General features: G+C 36.1%; 1 protein-coding gene across 7 annotated transcripts in view; it reads right to left on the bottom strand.

The window, feature by feature from the left end:
* NBEAL1 (neurobeachin like 1) overlaps nucleotides 1-18,868 on the bottom strand; it is a 91,604-nt gene that overhangs the window by 14,719 nt on the left and 58,017 nt on the right. For all 7 annotated transcript variants that reach the window (XR_007505951.1, XM_049799564.1, XM_049799591.1 and 4 more), the window contains 21 exons: nucleotides 18,690-18,865; nucleotides 18,166-18,319; nucleotides 16,085-16,213; nucleotides 15,122-15,427; nucleotides 14,867-15,016; nucleotides 13,748-13,905; nucleotides 12,919-13,043; nucleotides 11,920-12,046; nucleotides 10,632-10,780; nucleotides 9,642-9,775; nucleotides 8,603-8,704; nucleotides 7,300-7,395; nucleotides 7,069-7,193; nucleotides 5,654-5,794; nucleotides 5,428-5,558; nucleotides 4,106-4,215; nucleotides 3,412-3,529; nucleotides 2,606-2,703; nucleotides 2,190-2,306; nucleotides 1,590-1,679; nucleotides 303-412 (listed from right to left, as the gene is read on the bottom strand). Coding sequence is in view for 6 of the 7 variants with exons in the window: in XM_049799564.1 (XP_049655521.1) it covers nucleotides 303-412; nucleotides 1,590-1,679; nucleotides 2,190-2,306; nucleotides 2,606-2,703; nucleotides 3,412-3,529; nucleotides 4,106-4,215; nucleotides 5,428-5,558; nucleotides 5,654-5,794; nucleotides 7,069-7,193; nucleotides 7,300-7,395; nucleotides 8,603-8,704; nucleotides 9,642-9,775; nucleotides 10,632-10,780; nucleotides 11,920-12,046; nucleotides 12,919-13,043; nucleotides 13,748-13,905; nucleotides 14,867-15,016; nucleotides 15,122-15,427; nucleotides 16,085-16,213; nucleotides 18,166-18,319; nucleotides 18,690-18,865 (2,846 nt within the window). In the remaining variant the exon portion in view is untranslated. The remainder of the gene's footprint in view (nucleotides 1-302; nucleotides 413-1,589; nucleotides 1,680-2,189; nucleotides 2,307-2,605; nucleotides 2,704-3,411; nucleotides 3,530-4,105; nucleotides 4,216-5,427; nucleotides 5,559-5,653; nucleotides 5,795-7,068; nucleotides 7,194-7,299; nucleotides 7,396-8,602; nucleotides 8,705-9,641; nucleotides 9,776-10,631; nucleotides 10,781-11,919; nucleotides 12,047-12,918; nucleotides 13,044-13,747; nucleotides 13,906-14,866; nucleotides 15,017-15,121; nucleotides 15,428-16,084; nucleotides 16,214-18,165; nucleotides 18,320-18,689; nucleotides 18,866-18,868) is intronic.

The following is an 18,868-nucleotide window of genomic DNA, read 5'->3' on the forward strand; positions in this document are numbered from 1 at the left end:
CAAAGAAACAAAACCACCACATACATCTGCACTATAGTGTAAGGAAGTATGAAGACTGCCCATCTCAGATTCCAAGTTAAGTTTTTATGATTGATAATTAGAAAAAAATTAGACGTAGCTCTAAGAATGAAGAACCTTGAAATGCCACTTAGATAACTCTTTACTAGAACAAACATCAGAATATGCATTCTTAGGTGAAAACTCGGCCAAAGGAAACAGTGCAACCCACTGATTGTTGAACAATTACTGTATTTTATTACTGTAGAGGCATTCATCTGCACCTCTCCTCATCATTTGCTTACTTGGGATTTGTCACTGTGGTATCTCTGATGAACGTAAAATAGTTGGAGATATTTTTATCATAAGGTAGCCAACCATGAGTTCCAATAATGCAGTTCAGACTTGCCGTTACCTAAAAAAGTTTGATAGGGGAAAAAAAATAAAAAAACCTCAGTGAAACCCAGAGATATATTTTCTGCTTGCCTTTGATGATAATGGAGGTTGCATAAAATCCAGCATAGGTTTCTTTACAATTTACCACAAAGAAAAAAAAGCATACACACCCCTCCCCCCACAAATTAAAAAAAACCCACAACATCAGCTCAGATGAGTTAATCCACATGTAGTACATATTACCAAGTTAGAACAGTGTATGTTCTAGATAGGTCAGAGAAGTTGAATGGGAGGAGGGTGAGGAGGAGACAAAAAAAAGAAAAAACCCACCCAACCAATCCCTCAAACCTTTAATTACAATTCAGTCATTTAGTTTAAGCTGCTGCTTCTCTTCTTTGAAATAGTAATCATTAATAGTTAACATATTAACACAGGAAGTTTTTAAAAAATATACTAGTTCTATTTCCGAGAAAGTAAGACAGGAATCTAAATATTCAAGGTTATTTTCATCACATATTTAGAAAAAACACAATGAGAATTTTAGATGTGTCCAAATTCTAAATGACATATGCACGTACCACATCAAGCCAGGACAGTAAGTTTGACCTTAGGAACATTGGAAAAGAATATTCTGTCCTGCAAAATGTCAGTGTTATTGCACAGGGGCCAGTATGCAGACCATATATACAGATGTAAATACAAAACCACTCTCCTCCTTTCATCATTTGGCCATCTGCCATAGTACTAGCACATGTATTAGTGCAAAAGTTAATTTTAGAAACAGTGCAGCCCTTTGGAGTGTGTATATGCCACATATGGTATAGTTTAATATATGGGTTGGATAATAATGACAAACATGATGCCATTAATAACTCAGTCCTGTCATTTTAAAGCTGGGCTTCATTGCATTAGGAAATTGACTGCTGCCATGGAAGTGGATCAAGTGGGCAACTTACAATACACCTCACTACAACTCACGCTCAGGTCTCATCAGCTCTTACATGCCATTCAACAAATTAGCCTTGCTTCCCTACAAAAGACAAATATTTAACTTATAGCTAACATTCATTGAAAGTTAAAGGAACACATTTGAACAAGAAATTAAGAAGTGTTTCTCTAGAAGCTGTATGAAAAAAAACCCAACCACCTATTTGACTGTCTGCAGTCTAAGAACATTATTGACATATGCAACTCACCAAGATCTCTGGGCTTCCCTGAGAAATAAAGGAACGTGACTGATTCCTGGGGACAACAGCTTTCACAATGGGCACACCATCACTGATTCCCTAAGAGAAAGGACATGATTTGGGTCTGATTATATCCAAAAGCTAAAGGACAAATCTAGAAACTGTAAAGAGTAAGACTCAAAGCCTCTGGAATCAATGTCAAACCTGTACAGTACTCTAAGGCACTGGTACAGACATACTCAGTTCACACAGATATGCTTTGTTATAAAGGCCATAAATGAAACCCTGACTCTGTCCTGAATCAGTGAGTTTAGCTACCAATTTCAGTGAGTTCTCAGATACCACCAGTGATGTTCTTAGCTTTCTTGGTGTGGTAGATAACTTAATACTCAAACAAGACCCACACAAGTGGCCAGCAGATACAAATTTATGGGATTCAACCTCTATGAAGCTAACTAAAAAGACAGAGCTCATTTTATACACATTGCATTTTAAAATATTTTCTTTAAATAGGAAGCAAGTTTATTTTCATCTAGGTTGTGACCTTTTGTTTCAAGTACATAAGCAGTTTCAGATTAGACTTTAAACAATTTCAAGTAACATATCTACCTCTATGAAGAATGACTTCAGTTCAGTGAGGTGTTGGAAGAGATTCAGAGTAGAGGTATCACTTTTAGTTAGTCTTTGCACTACCTCTTCTGCTGACAGCCTTTGTGGATGGGGCTCCTAGGAGAAAATATTGGAGGGAACATCAAATTGGATGAATTTATCAACTCAGAATTTTATTGGCAGTCAATGGGAAAACAGACTCTTAAGCACCTGATTTCCCTTCTTAAAGTAAACTAATTTATTTTGAAAATGGTTTGCTAAATTTCCACCAGTGTGACCTTTACAAAGGGTAAAGTGGCAAAGATTTAACATTCCTAAAATTACAAACCATTATCTTTTCATTTTTTCTGAAGTCCTTTGTAATGCAGTTGGATTTAACCACAAAGGTCTGATTGAGATGGAACAAAAAGCATTACCTTTAACAGTTGACAGGGAGTTTGTCCAAAATTGTTTATCATCCCTTCTAAAGCTTTCCTTTCTTTCTCATCTGTTAAAGCATCCAAATCCACAGCCCCTGGATCACAACAATGAAGGGTAGAAAAAATGGAAAAAGAACATAATCCAAACAACTCATTAAGAACTGATACGGTCAACAAATGTTGCAAAACTGAAATTAATTGCAGCATTATCACCCTCTACCCCAGAAAAACCTCCAAACAACGTCTCCATGTAAAATACGATCTGAAAACTCCACTCTGCATGTGGAATTCTAAGTGTATCTGTAAGTGCAAGAATTGCAGGCTTTTGTCTTATCAAATTAATTTAATATACATCACACATGCAATAAGTTGCACATGAAAGCCACCCAAAATTCACCTTTGGAATTAACAGACTAACATTTGTCTTCAATATTTGTTGTTTTTAAGCAACTTGCCTTGATTCCTAAACCACAAGAAACCTCTTTCCACAAATGCTTTTAAGCAAGCAAATGAGAAACTTACAAAAATCCCCAAGCACTTTCAGAAACAAAATACAAGCAACTGGAAGAGAACCCCCTTTAAAAAAACTTTATTAACATTTCGGGTTCACAACTTCCAATCAAAGCATCAAATATTCTGGTTATTTGATGATAAATTATAAGTTATGGTGCCATATTTCATCTATAATTCTGTTGCCTTACCATATGCCACTGTATGGCACGCTCACAAATCAAGTGTTTTCTGTCTAATATTGAAAATCTGCAAGTCCGATGACAATGACAAGAGAGCACACTGCTTTGTACCTTCATAAGTACAATAATAGAACACATTGAGTGCCTCCACTGCAGCTGGTCCCCTCTGCTTGTAGCCAAAAATCAAATCTATCCATTCATGAAGATGAGCAGAAACATACTCAGATTCCTAGAAGAAAAAATGCTCTTGTAAGAATAAGAAAAGTACTGCTTCCTTCTTGAAGTATTTACTATTTTCTGTGAAAGAGATTTAAATCCTAAACTAAGAGTGTCTACAAACTAGGTATATACCAATGTATAGGGCAGAAGCCTAAGAATATCCATGTGTGTCAAGGGCAGTAACTGTCAAGTAAGAGGGAAAATTAATACAGCAAAGCAGCACACCTAGACTACTGAAATGCAACTGTGCAAGGGAAGGTAAGCTGCTAGTTCCCTAGTACCATACAGAATAATCTATAAAAAGCAAGGGAAGCCTTATCACCTAAACCCACCTAATTCTGCATTTTATCTCTTAGGGCAGCAAACTCCCAAATGATTGGTATCTTCAGGCTCTTTCCTTTATTCTTTTGAGCATTTTATCTACATGCACAGTGCTTTTAACTGAAAGTTCTAATGGTACTTGTATGTCGAATGCAACCACAACTCTAGTTTGAATGTAGTCCCAGTATTTTACATTTAAGCCACAGTGACAATGTGTAGATGTACTTTCTTTACCATTACCTCACACATATAAACATCATCTTACCAGAGCCCTCCTGTGTTTATAAATGAAGTCTTCTGGGGAGTGGGCCCATTTGGGGAGAACAACATCATTTACCACCTCTTTGGATATTTGAAGCTGACCTAAGTTAAAACCTAGTGAAAAATTTGGAGAATTTTAAGAGTTACTACAAAATATTTCAAATATCTTTATGTCTCAATAAAGATTAAAAAGTGTTCTTTTCTCAGTGCAAGGAAAGGATACTGTACCACTGACAGGAGGTTAAGTTCTGCTCTGAATGTTTAAAATGTTAAATGATACAGGATAACAATTGTCCAAAGCACCTAAATGACTTCAAAGCTGAATTCCCAACCTTAAAAGTAGCATTATCATTTGCACACCTATCTGTAAACATATCTGCATTTGTTTGTTTTTTTGGTTGGTTTTTTTTTTTCCAGGATAAAGAGTCCAAAACATTTCAATGAGGTTATTCATAACAACAAAGTTACCTATAGGTTTAAATTATTATAGAATCAGGGCTTTCAAAAAGTCTTAAATCCCACCAGCTTTCATTAGAACAACTCTAAACACGTAAATGACTTTTGAAAGCGTGACTTGGCTGTTTCCAGTTTTTATAACTTAGAATTCCAGTAGATTGTAGCTAGCAGGCTAAATTGGCAGCAAACACACAAATCCATTTTTAAGTTGTCTAATAGGTAGAGAAACAATTCTCTATGCAGTAAATGTGAACTAAAAAATGGCTAGGAGTCTCATATCAGAATGCAGGATGTTGTCTTTTCAATCAGCATTACATAGGAGTAAAACAGCTTTTTTTTTTTTCCTTCTGATACATACTGAAACCTTATATGGCTCTAAAATCAAGTGACTTAACACTGCATTGGAAGGTAACAGTAACAAGCAGAAAAATACGCTGGTTGCCTAGAACAAATAGAAGACCTCACATGTTTGAAGATGTCCAAACTCTATTATCCAATGAACCCAGTTAAAAGAATACTAACTAATCTGTAGCAACTTTTGCTAACTATTTAATCAGTATTAACTATTGCTAACTTTTTCAAACATTCAAATAAGCATCTCTGATATTTTGTATTAGGTAAACAACGCTATTTTTAGCCATCCTTAAGCCCCCAATCTGAATTTTAAACAACGTTTAGGCTGCTGCTGAACACAGCCAGTGTCTTCATTAAACAGTTTGAAGCCAGCATGATGATTAAAGTAACTTCTACAAGCACACAATAATGCTTAAATAAGAAGTATTCCACAGCACCCACAAATGGTTGTAACAATTCTTTTCTGAACAATAGAAGACCAGTTTTCTATGAGAATATTCTGAGCAGTCAGTTTACCATTTTGATTCTCCAGGAACTCTGGGAAGTAGAAGAACTCTGGGATAAGTTCCTTGACATCATTGGGGTTGTCCATGAGTGCCTGCCAGGTAGCAGGAATAGAGTGGAACTGCCTGTCAGCACAGTCGAATCTGTGGATCAGAAAACTCAGGTTAGACTTTGATCATTCCCTCAGTAAAATGATAAGGAAGAAAAATAAAGTGCTGCTTATTTGCTTACTGCATACCTGCCACTTTGAAGTTGGATATGAAGTGTTGTGAAAGGTTCTACCCGAATGAGATAATGCATGACACCAGCAGCATTTGAGTAATGTGTCCCATAGTGAAATTTGTCAATTATCCCAAGGGGATCCTCAAAATTCTCATATCTAAAAAAATAAATCTTTATAAATACAACTGAGCACTACAGCTGATTTACATGTGGATTATACTTATTGGAGGCAAGAATTCGAAAGAAACGATCACAGCAACCTGTAAGAGAAAAATACATTGAGTTCTATTAAATATGAGGATTCCAATTCAGACTTAGAAAGTCCCTAAGCAAAAGACTGCTGAAAGATAGAAATGTACACTGGATATAGCCTTTGCATACCTGTTATTATGCTCTTCTCTAGGCATTTGCTATCAGCTATCAGAAACTGGATAAAGGGCAAGACAGGCGTGATTTAGCATGACATTATACAACAGACAGAAAAGGCCATATCACTGAGCTGAATATTTGTTATTGAAGGGACTTGTGACAGTTTCCTGCAAGATTTAAAAAGAAAAAACCTAAAAAAAAAAAAAAAAAGAGCATGTGTGTGACTATGTCAGGATGCAGAAAAGAGGTTTATTTAACACTCATGCCCATTTCCTTTTCTACTGGCAAACTCACTCTACAGTACCACACCACCATGTGGCTGATATATTCCTCAGTGTCACAAGGCCAGTAAGAGAAATTATAGTTAAACACACTGCTAGAGAACCAATTTCATTATAGTCAGGGATAGAGCCTAATCCTTCAAAGAAAATTCTCCATGTTCCAATTTTTCAGAAGAAAGCTGGTTTTGGAAGATGCCTGATGAGTGTAATCTGGTATGATAGCACACTCCCCACATCAGCAAAAAAGGAAGTATCGCTACACTGATGCATGGGTGTAAGTACTTGTCATTCCTACCTACAGAGGAGTTGCTAGAAGTCACTGACTTATATTTTATTTCAAAGATAATAAACGATGCTTGAAAAAAAGAGCAAGAAGCATAGATTTAGGATCAATGCTACCTCTCAGCACAGGCAGCTCAACTCATCAGTATGATTTCACACTCCTTATCTGGAAGCAGACATGGAACACAGTATGTCTCTTCAAGCTGCTAGGCCATTAAATTAAGTGTTTCTACAGGCTTTCAGTTTTTTATCTCCACATCTGAGAAACAATTGAAAATTTACAACAGCAAGTTTTGTCCTTTCAGTGCCATATAAGCCAACTAATCTGAATGCAGCAGGAACAACAAATCAACAACCTTGATTTGATGTAAATGCATCTGTGATGTTATAAAACTAGCTTTTAAAAATTTCACTGTCACAACTTTAATTTAAAATGTGTTATTTAGCCTGGTGGCTCAGAAAAGACAGATAAATATAACTGAATGTTCAAAATACATACTTTTCTTTCACAGCCTTAGCATTCTTTTCATTTACTACCCCTATGGGTTTGGACAGATCCCTAAAGACTGCAGGATTATTCAGGTCCAGTTCTTCTGAAGTATAATCTCGTAAAATCCAGGGGAACTAAAAAAAGGAAAAAAAAAGTCAAATGGAGATTAAAAATCCATCTTTCAAAATAGAAAAAATACATACCTTTGGCAAAAATTTTAAAATTAATTTTTTAAATTACCACAGGATATTGCGCAAGGTCATTGTAAGTTCGTCCTGCCATCGTGTTCAGCTGAATAAGATAGTCAAAGTTGGATATTTCTCTGTTCACCCATTTCTGAAGGACAGAAAAAAAGATACAGTGGAAGTCATATATCAGAGATACCACTATTGCTAATTACATGTCTTGTTAGTATTTATCTGCCAGAGAATAGTATTGGCAAGTGAAAGAGTACAAGAATGGTATGAAAGTCCAAATTGAATTTCTCCTAATGAAGTTTATTTTCCATTTGACTCAGTGACTGTGCTACCTATGTTTCATTGAAATCATGTCCCTGATTGATGCCAGTACCGTTTTAAATACAGGGCAGCAGACAACTAGCAGCCTCAGAATAAAAAAGGAGAAGAAAAACAGAAATGAAAGAAACAAAAAGGTGGCAGGTAAACAGGTACTGAGAAAAACGGGAACAGAACTTTGAAATCCACTAGAGTTCTAAGGTAAAAATTTATTTATAAATTGTTCTCCCATTGGTTAACAGTACAGGTATTTGTAAACTAACATGGTCCTTGTGCCTTTGTTCCACTATTATATTTTAAACCAAAGACAGACAGAGCTGTGTTCAGAAGGGCTCAATATCTGTCTGTAGTGTGACAGAGACATTTTATTACAGACAATATTTTCTCTAAGTAAATATACAACATGATAGCTTTTATCATTAGGGAAACAAAGAAAAAACAATGTACTTCTGTTTTTTTAAAAGTCATTTGTAAAGCTTCCTCCCTAAACAGTAATTGTGGCATAAAAAGATGGAAGATAAAAACATGTTTACTACATTTAAAATTTATCCATGTTTACGGTAATACAGGCATTTTGACATTTTCCTTTTATACCAATATTACTAATTCCCTTAAGACCATATTTCTTGCTTAATCTTCACAAAAGCTTTGTTGAAAGCCCCATCATGAAAAGATAACAGGGAAAGATATTTGCATATGTAGTAAAAGAAGTTCTAAAATGTGCATTCAAGATCATGGACTAAAAACAGAAGCAAGTCTGCTACGTTTTCCATTCTTGTTGGAACACTTGTCATAATCACATCAACAGAGCCTGGGTCTATCCATTTACCTCACTGATCGTAAACACAAAACACAGCAATTCTAAAAATATGCATGTGAAAGTTCAGGGGCCAGACTGAGGGTACAGAATTTGGCTGTTTTCATCTAAACACTGGGGGAAAAAAAGTAAAAGCATTAGTCCAGGACCTTCCAGGACTCCTTCAAGAAGCAGAGGAATGCTCTAGACCTTTTATGCTGAAGTCTCATACCTGCATCAAACCTGAAGCTTTAAAAAGTTCCTGTGGAGATCTGGTCCCAGAAATATTTGGAGAACGCAGTGACAATATTCGACTATATACTTTGTTTCGTACCTGTTGAAAACAGCATTAATAAAAAAAATTATTCTGGAGATTGAAGCTGACAAGTAAACAACTTCTCTGCTAATTAAGATGTCAAATAAAAGGAACACAGTTACACTTTTAAACACTTCTATCTCTTGCTGCATAAAGTGTTTAGACATGGATGGACATGATATCCTTCAGTTATAGGATATAAAGGCAAGATATATTATGAATTGATTTGTGTGTGTGTGTGTGTGTGTGTGTGTGTAGATGCTACAGAAAATCGTTATCGCCACAGAAGTCCTCTAGGAAATACTGCTGCTGTTCACATAAAATTACACCAATATTTTCCCTAAAAACTATTCCAAAGATTTATTTACTTGGAAAAAAACCCCACAAAACCCAAACAAGCAACATTTTACAGGAGCTATTCATAAACTGACATACTAGTATGTAACTCACCTTAAGTTCTGATATTTATGCTAGTCCCACATACAACGGATCACTGACATTATCCGGGGCTGGGACTGGGGGATAGAATTCACTAATCCTAAACCATGAAATAATGAAATAGCAATGATTTCCATCCAATGTTGCGGTAAAATAGAAAGTCTCCTTTACTTTGTAATTAATTTGCTCAGAATATTTAAAAAGATGTGTGGGCTTAAAGATATTTAGATTACTACTGATGTAATTTTAGTTGAATAATTGTCCTGTATCATAACAGAGAGAGACAGGAAAAAGAAGAATCTTGTTTTATCCATCTTTTCACAATTAATCAGTTTCTAGATACCAGACTGAGGTTTTCACAGACTGCAGTCTACCTTCCCATAACGGTTATATCTAGCAAACCTTTTACTACTAGTGTTACAATATTACGAAACACGCCAGGCTCAGATTAGACACAATCAGTGAACTAAACACTTGTGCTAATTTCATGAATCAAGGAAATTTGGGAAATCCATACCTCCTTATTGAAGTTGAGGAAATAGTTGGTTTGATCTGTAAGGAAGATCTCCAAAGCTGACCTCCTCAGGTTGTACCGACGCAAATGTATCTCTCGAATTTGAGAGAGGTGCCATTTGAAATCAAAACCTACCCCTAGGGAGAGCACTTTGATTATTGACTTGGAATATATCAAAAACTTCATATAGATGTAATGCAGTATCATTTCCAATCACCCCAGAGTTATTCCTAGGAAAGGCAAACTTTGTATGTGGCTTGATTAACCATTTTGCTAGGAAAATATAATTAACTTCAGCTATTGTTCTGCTGAAAGGCAGCAGGAAATATCTGATGGAGTGTAGAATTTGTTTTTGCTTTCTGATCAAGAACATATTATAATGTATTCTGCTGACAAAAAATATGAACCAAACCCCTTTGCTTTCTTAAAAGCTTCTATTTGAGCCTGTTTATGTTTAGAATTCCCAAAAGGCCAACTTCTTGATATACTGTTTTTCAAAATTTTACCATTATTTGTCAAACATTTCAGTTCACTGTTTTCATACTCAACTGTGTATATTTTATTGAAGTTCACTAAATTAATATAGATGATTAATGTTTACATACTACTACTTTTTAATCATTACTTACTAATACTTTTTAATCAACGTACGAGTGAAATGTTATTTGTCAGGGAGGTGCCATTTCAGCAGCAAATTAGAGGTAATGACTTTTTTTAGTCAGCAAACTTAATTTTTTAATAAGTTCATTTTTTTTAAGAAATACTAAGAACAGGGAATCAATTTAACAGCTCAGCAAGTACAGTTCCAGATTCTTGATTCTGAAGGGATCAGCAAGCCACTGACCACCGAGTACAATATTAAGTAAAGATCTGCAACTTGTCTCTTCACAATTAGTTTGACAGCCCTTCTCAAAAAAAATAAAATCAAACTCAGTTTACTGAAAACAGAATGCTGAACTGCACCAAAAAGAAAGAGACACTGATCATGCTCACCTTCCTCTTTTTCAATGCTACCATCAAAGAAATAGATGTGCTGGGTAGTGATCTCCAGCCTGCCAGGTATCACATCAATTACTGTAATAAGTTCACAGTCTTCAGACAATATCAGCTTTTCTTTCTGGCTTTGCTCATCCTTCTCATCCCTACAAAAATACCACTAAGTGTTACGGGGTTGGGTAGATTATACAGTTGCTTAGGTTCTTGATAAGAGTATAGTTCAGAAAAAGGAATCAAATCTGAATGGCATAAAAAGCACAACGTTAATGATTATATGAAGCTACTTCCATGAGCAGTCTTGGATGTTTCAGACTAGACTCCCAAACATCATTTCATAGCATCACTCTTCAGGCTTAATATTTCAGTCTCCGGCACAATGGACTTAACCTCACTTGAAGTATAAAAACATGATGCTACATTCCCCTTTCTTATTTAATTGCTAGGTTCTTAAATTCTCTGGCCCAGAGCAGAGCTGAGTCCTGGTTCATGTCGCTAAATTTATCTTCAGAAGCATTTGAAGTAATGGTTGCTCAGAAGTTGATAGATATGACACATCATAATGAAGCATTTAATAACCTTCAAGGTACAAGAAAATGCATCAGTATTACTCAAAGAAGTGCCACCTCTCTAGTGCGCTACAACAGCACAGACACGCATAGGTGCATGCAGAACATCTCATGTCCAGTTAATAGAGTGAAGCATTTGCTATCTCCCGTGTCCTGCCACTCCCACTTTTTTTTTTTTTTTTTAAAGGTCATACAAGGGACATGGAAAAAGCATGGCAGGCCTTCTCTCTGGAATTCTCTCAAACCCAGGGGACTCTCTAGAAGATTAATGCCAACCAAGCAAACATCCGTGCTATGCAGCTGATGGTATAGGGAACAGCCCTGGCACCTACGGACAAGAGCCAGTTCCAGTCTGGTCTATGCCCTTACAGGGCAGCCTGCCTCTTCAGAATTATAACCAATGTATATAGTAGAAAAGCCTCAACAGTTCTGTAGCTTCAGCTTCAGACCAACTGTGAGCAGAGAAACACTAACGAATCCTCACAAACATCTGCTCTACCTTCTTTTCCCTAGGGGTCTTTACATCTCTTTGTTGACAATGATAAATGCAACAGCAACTTTTCTGCTGTTCAGAACTACTACAAAGCCCTGGACTGGATTGTTAAGGCCAGACAAAGAAAGAAGGAAGCTTTGTATTCTAATCAACTCCTGAAGTTGTTTATCACTCCTTATTCCTAGCACAGAAACAAATTTCAAATGTTCTATTCTGCTGTACTTACAAATTGGAACTGGCTGTGGTGTCCTCTTCTGGTAGTTCTAGAACATCATCTTCCAAGTCACTCACTTTCACCTGCTTCACCACCTCCAGAAGCAGAGACTCACTAGAGGGCTGTGTCTGGTTCACACCTATCATAAATAGACATTTCAGCTCAGAAAATTTTTTGCTAAAACACTTTTGGGAAGCTAAACTACTGAGTATATCTCCTACTGTTGAATGTTGGTTTTAACTGAGTAATACACAACCAGACTTCTTAAATACTTTTGGAGGCAAGCAGAAGACTAATAATACTCCCTGAACTACACTGAAATACATGTCAAATCATAACAGTATAAAGGGAAGACATAAACACTTTAGAAAATTTTATACTGAATTCTGATGTGGACGCTTCCAATAAAATATTTTGCAGTGTTCTGCCCAGACACTGTTAAAGTGATTCCAGATTCCACGGAAATACACTGCATTTGGTTTTTTGCTTACTTAGGTTTATAGGAGTGTTATTTTTTTGGTTTGAGTCTTAATATCCAGTACACCTAAATTAAAAAACAGTTTATACCACCAACTCAGCTGTTTGGCACACTTCTGAAAGAAGGTGCTCCATATCTACGTATTTTAACCATAAGCTCTAACAAGTTTTAAACAAATACTCTCTGCTTACTCTGATCTCATTGTTTCCTTTTCTTGAAAAAATAATCTTATGGAAGAAAGCTATGTGACTGCCTATTTTAAAACAAAGGAGTTCTTTAATTTTGGGTTTTTGGGGGGTTTTTTTGCAAAAAAAAATACACATTTCAATGAAGAAGGGCAAATGTATTCTACTCAGTAGGAAGATGCTGTTTCAGGTCAAAGCACCACTCGTTATACATTTTACTATAGAGGAAATGAAAAATCAAGATTTAAGTATCTACAATACACTGATTCTTCAATACGAAGAGTACAGTGTGTATATTTCTTCACTAAAGACTGAAGAATCCCAAGTGAAATACAAATACAAGTTCACCTAAATTATCTCTCAGGTCACTAGCATCCTGATGAGAGTTGAAGTTGTAATTCTGCACTAGTTTTAGTCTCATACGTGAAAAATTTTCCACATTTGAAAGTTTCCAGTGAATAGGATGCTGTTTCCTAGGAAAACAAGAATATTCATAAAAACAGTCAAAAGAAGGCAAAGACCTACGTGAATGAACTGGTTACAAAAGAGTACATACTTAGAAAAATACTGGTCATCCACCTGAACATTTTAAAACATAAAAGCAATAAACTGCACTTTCATTCTAAATTTCATATTGCAGCTCTAATCATCCTAAACCACTTTGTAAACACTATTTATTTTCTACTGAAATACATCAAATTGTTTACACTTTCAGTTAATGACAATTAAAAGACCAAAAAAAAAAAAAATCTTCATCCAGAACTTCCCCAAAAGCTGAGAGGCAAAATGTATTCTTTTAAATTGAAATCAGCTTCATGCATAAAAACTCAATGTCTTTACTGTCAAGTCTATTCTATTCTCTCTTTTTCAACAGAACCAATCCATGGGATCTTGCAAAAAGTTTTTGCAATCACTTCATTGATAACTAATTTTTATTTGTCACTTGGCAAGAAAATCTAATATCCAGGTAACCAGCTCAGCATTATACTTCAAACTCTGCATTTTGATAATTAAATGCAGAAAACTTTACAAAAGATGCATTCAATATTAACTTCACAACTCAAGAATAGTTATCAGAGTCAATTTGACAAGGTTCTAACCATCTGAAACAGTCAGCCATGTGAGCAAATTCCTTTTAAGTGTCATATACGGTTTGATTTTAAAACTTCACTCTTACATTTCAGACCAAGGACCACGTTCAGAGAGCAAGTAAAGCTGGGCTGCTTTCCACTGTCTCAGGGTAGCTGTGTGTTGACTATTAAGTTGCTTTAGCATACTGTTGTACCGCAGGTTTTCTTGCCGAGCCTTTCTGCTGAATGGTTCCACAAAATGCTCCTGTAAGACCATTAAATAAAATATCTAGCACTAATATAACTCTGACCTTTGAAAACACAGTTTTGTAGCTTGCAAGAATTCTCATAAATTAAGAAGGAACAAAAAAAGTTTAGCAGTAAAAACTTCTGAAAATTTAAGGTAATGCTTATAAGAGAATTTTTTAAAAGCTCAGTACTGGAAGAAATGGCACCAAACTTCACCTTAAAGATGTGAAGAAAGCATTATCAGTGCTGAATCCATATGAAAGCAATTTTTCATCATCAGAAAAGTAGTCAGTAATGGAAATCCCATTATAATAGGTAGGATTTTTCTTTAGATTCTGGTGTTCTATAATGTGACTTATTGTATTCTTCCTTTAGCTACTTGAATAAAAAAGACTTACTACAAGGATCCTTATTCAGAAGACAAAGGGAAAACAAGAGAAATGTAACTTAGCTATATTTGCTGCGATTGCTAGTTAATTCTAACGCTTAAACTGAGTCTGGACCTTATACAGAAAGGTCAGTTCAGAAACAATTTCTCCACACATTAAATAGGAACTGTTCACTGTTTCAAATGTTTTCACTATATTGAAGTAGGGTTAAAAAAACCAATCAAACAAAAAAACAAACCACATTGACTCATTCCATAATGGAGAAGAGGTTTTACTAATTCAAAACATAAATCAGAGTAAAAGAAAACGCAGCTTATAGCTGAGCATAACTCTAGGTTGCTGTATTATGAGGAAGGCCTACTGTCCTGAAATAACTGTTTACAGATAAACTCTTAAACAGAAAGAATAGAATTAAAAAGCATATCCTACAAGTGTATATAGTCACACCACCCATAAAACGTTAAAACAATCAACCTGCCTGCAAGCAACTTGAATTGGATCATCCTGGATTTCAGTTTCTCCATCTTTTAGAAGGCAACTCCTGAGATAGTTCTTCTAAGAGAAACTTGCACTCTCTTAAAACCTTACCTGAAATTTAAGCTTACTTTCTCCTCTCTCCCGGTCTCGCCTATGCATGTTCACCATAAATGCTTCGTAACAATCTTTCCAATAAAGTGCCATCTGCTCATGATCATGTCTGAATGAATTCTCTTCATATTGCTTCATATTTGGAATAATCTAGTTACACCAAAACAAAAAGCACAATGTCATTTCTGAATGAGTTCCTCTGCTTTCATGGCTAAAAAGAGGAGGAAAATGATACAAGAAGAATCTACTACTTACATATTTGTCAATATAAATTTGCCACTCATCAGAGCTGCAGTATTCTTGAAAGTCCTCAAAGAAAGACGGGCTGCCATTGGTGGGAGGCAATGAAGGGAGATGCAGATTCATGAAGAGAAGTTCATAAATCTTGGATACCAATGTCCGAACAAGGGGAATCAAAAATGAGTAAGTTTCTGTCTTCTCTTCAATTGATTTACTCAAGATGCCTTCCAGCTTCCCCAAGAGATAGCATGCTTCAGGCTGGCTCTCAATTACTTTGGTCTGAAGGAGGGTGTTTAGTTTGGCTGCTGCCATAGCACAGACCTACACAAACAACAAAAAAATGAATGCAATCCTCAAAATAGTAATTTTGAGCACCTATCTTTTTAGCACAGGAGTATGTACATATTCTGGCTGCATCCAAGGTAGCCTGAAGGCACACAGCATCAAACATGGGCACTGATCACTTATCCTGTGATGACCAAACCTGAGTCAGCTAAAACCCCAAAGTCAAACAGCTGCATTAAGACAATCACATACCTATACTAAGGATCCTGGCTTTACTGAAGGGCTCATATTCCAGGCACAGCTTTGCTAACTTTGTTCCAGATGTTCATTTGCAGAACAGTCCAGGTTCATGTGCACTTAATGTATGTAAACCTGAAACTGCTAATAAGCGTATTTTATGGTAGAAACGAAAAATCATGATCAGAATGACTATCTTAGTGCCACTAGTGCCTACATAGTCCCATCTTCAAACAGCTTGCCCTCTACCTCTTTCTCATGCTCAGAAGGTGCACATTGGTAGGACTCTAAAGTAAATTTGCAAATGGTAAGAACCAATAAAACATCTTCCCTATAGAAGGATGAAGGACTGCCATCAGTCTGCTCACTGGTATGAGCAGCTCCCCTGTAAACCACAACAGTTACATCAAACATACACTTAAAACACAGTACCACTTGCAGGAATTCGCAACAAACCTGTAAGTTATCTTGTGCAATGAATCCAAGGAGCAACTGGACTTGCACCTGTGAAAGTCTGATTGCTTCTAGGCCAGCAGAGTACCAGACTGACAGGCTATCCATCAGAGTCACTAGCTCTTCCAAGAGCTATTGTAAAAACAGAAGATTTGCATGAAATAAAATTAACAGCTACTGCAGCTGGAGACACAATAATTTCAAAGAGCTGAAGAGGTGGCTGAGTTCACACTTCTAACTTACCCAAACCCAGAAAATTATCCCAGAACACTGCAGTTAAACCAGTAATTTGAAACAATTCCTGACTACAAAAAAAAAAAAACCACAACCCAAAACCAACTATCTAGCCCAGTATGTTAACTCACATATCTCCCCTGAATAAAGCCCAAACCAGCATATAGTATATATGCTTATGTTTTTCCTGAAATTTAACTCCCATAAATGCCACTTCCTTAGAAAAGTTAGAGACTCCATGAGCAAGATTACTATGACTGAAAAGACACTATTAGTAATAGCACAGATACCAAACCAACTTGCAATTTCTGGGTTCAGTATATATACGATTTTATTTCATTCTTTTGCTTTGTATTTTAAATGATTTAAGTGTAACACTAGTATAATTTACCAGCAACAGCAATATGCACAGTGCCCCGAGAAGGAAAACAAGGCTTCTTTCATGAATATCTGATTTAGTGAAATGCTTGAAACTTCCTAACAACTATTAATGTCTTTTAAAAAATAAATTAAAAAAAATAAATAATTAGGAGGTACTCCTTTCTGTCAGTATTCTGATACTAGAAGTGATACAAACCTTGTGAAAGGTAGGTATTTAGAAGGCAAATGGCACATTTCACTATCCAGACATGTTTGCTTAAAACTAATATACCTTGATACATTCCCTAATAAATTACTCAAATATAAAATCATTCTTTTGTTATGCTCCAGAATCACATGAATGCTTCTGTGGCAGACTGAAAGCTGTCCTGCCTAGAATATTACGGTGCTTTAAATTCTCCCCAGGCACAGTGGAAAATAATTTATGAAAGTATGGTTATGTTGAATTCAGAGTTGGCAATAAGCACAACTCTCACTGTTCCAAAGTTCAGATCTCATTTCTAATTAGATTTCACAAAAGCTAGATCACAACAGACAGCAAAGCTTTTACCAAGAGGAGACTTTAAAAACAAACAGTTAAAAGCTTTAAGATTAAGCTATGTTTACTTACAAGCAGGCATTTTGGAGAACAGCTTAGGAATTACTGTGTTGATGACTCTTAAGGTTACACTTCCCCTTCACCCCCCCCAAAAAGTAGCCTTAAAAACCTGATTTTTTTAAGGATTTATCATGATATAATGATGGTTTCCATAAAATACCTCTGCCTTTTAGCCTTGAAAAATGGAAAAGCAATGACAACTCAGACAGCAAAGGAAGCAAGACCACTGCCAGAAATTACATAAACATTGAGGCCAATTATGGGTGTCTACAACATATATGTCAACAAGACAGGAGAAACAGCCAGGGGACAGAAAGCTTCTTTACCTTACTACTTACTGCGTCTGCTAGTCATTTTCTTCCTCAGACCTCATATTTCTAACTCTAATACATAAAATCGAGCTATTTGCATATATATACACAAAGTCATGTTGAAACTCCAATATAGGTCAAAGCCCAGAAGTGACATTTCTCAGCTTGCAACTTGAGAGCAGCATTTTGGCTGGTCTTTTATTCAGGACACACAAAATGAGTCATACATGCTGATAAACGGTGCAAAATCTGCTTATGCTACAACTCATATTGTTTCATTAGCTCCTACATCTTCTAAATATTTCTCCAGTCTAAAAAGACCTGGATTTTTAATAGAGTATGACTTAGAGGCCTATTTAATTTGCTGAATTAACTATATTCCCTGTAGTAAGTATTCACACTTTTTTACTTATTAAGGGGCAATGTAATCCATTCCACTATGAACCCTTACTCTATAGTTTAGAAACATATACCTAGAAGGGATGACAGCATCCAAGCCGACAGCTTTTTCATTACTACTTCAGCCTATATAAATTACTTCCATTATGCAGTTACTGTACCTTTTCTGTCCATAAATTTGAATTAACTAGTCCTTCTGCCTGCAGGAAATCTTGTACAATTAGCAAGAGCTTGAAGGCATTTTCAGCATGTGTAGGGAGAGCTTTTGAATCTCTGTTATCAGTAACAGACCATTCTAACATCTTCTCCAGTAAGCTGCATGGAAAACAAAACCCCAAAGTAATTATTACATGTTCTAAGTGTAAGTGGCTTTAAAAAAATCCAATTAGGTATTTAATTGAATCTCTTAGTCTGCAGTGACATAACTGCCATCTTCTCAATAAGCCGATGAGGTAAAAGATTCTGAGAAGCTCACGAAGTCAGCGATACCGTTTCAAAATCTTATGGTCACATGACACTACTAAATAGTTAGTGGAATATACTTCTAACAGTATGCGAAGAAAGAGGAAAGAAAAGTACACCTTGTTGGAAAACACCCACCCCTTCCCAGCTTCGTTAATGCCCCTTGCTTTCTCTGTTTTTCTCAAAAGGGATGAAAGAACCTGCCCTTGAACTGTACACTCACTTGAGTTTTATTTCATCAGAAGGTCGCAGCAACTCATTAGATACCCCCAGTTTGGTCAGTGCAGAAAACACCTGTCCTCTCTCAATCCAAGCACCATCATCAGATTTTTCAATGCCTTTCCACATTATACACAGTAAGATGTCTGTAAGTAACTGTATGAGTTCATTATCACCACCCTA

This window comes from Accipiter gentilis, chromosome 1, assembly GCF_929443795.1.
Source record: "Accipiter gentilis chromosome 1, bAccGen1.1, whole genome shotgun sequence".
NCBI lineage: Eukaryota > Metazoa > Chordata > Aves > Accipitriformes > Accipitridae > Astur > Astur gentilis.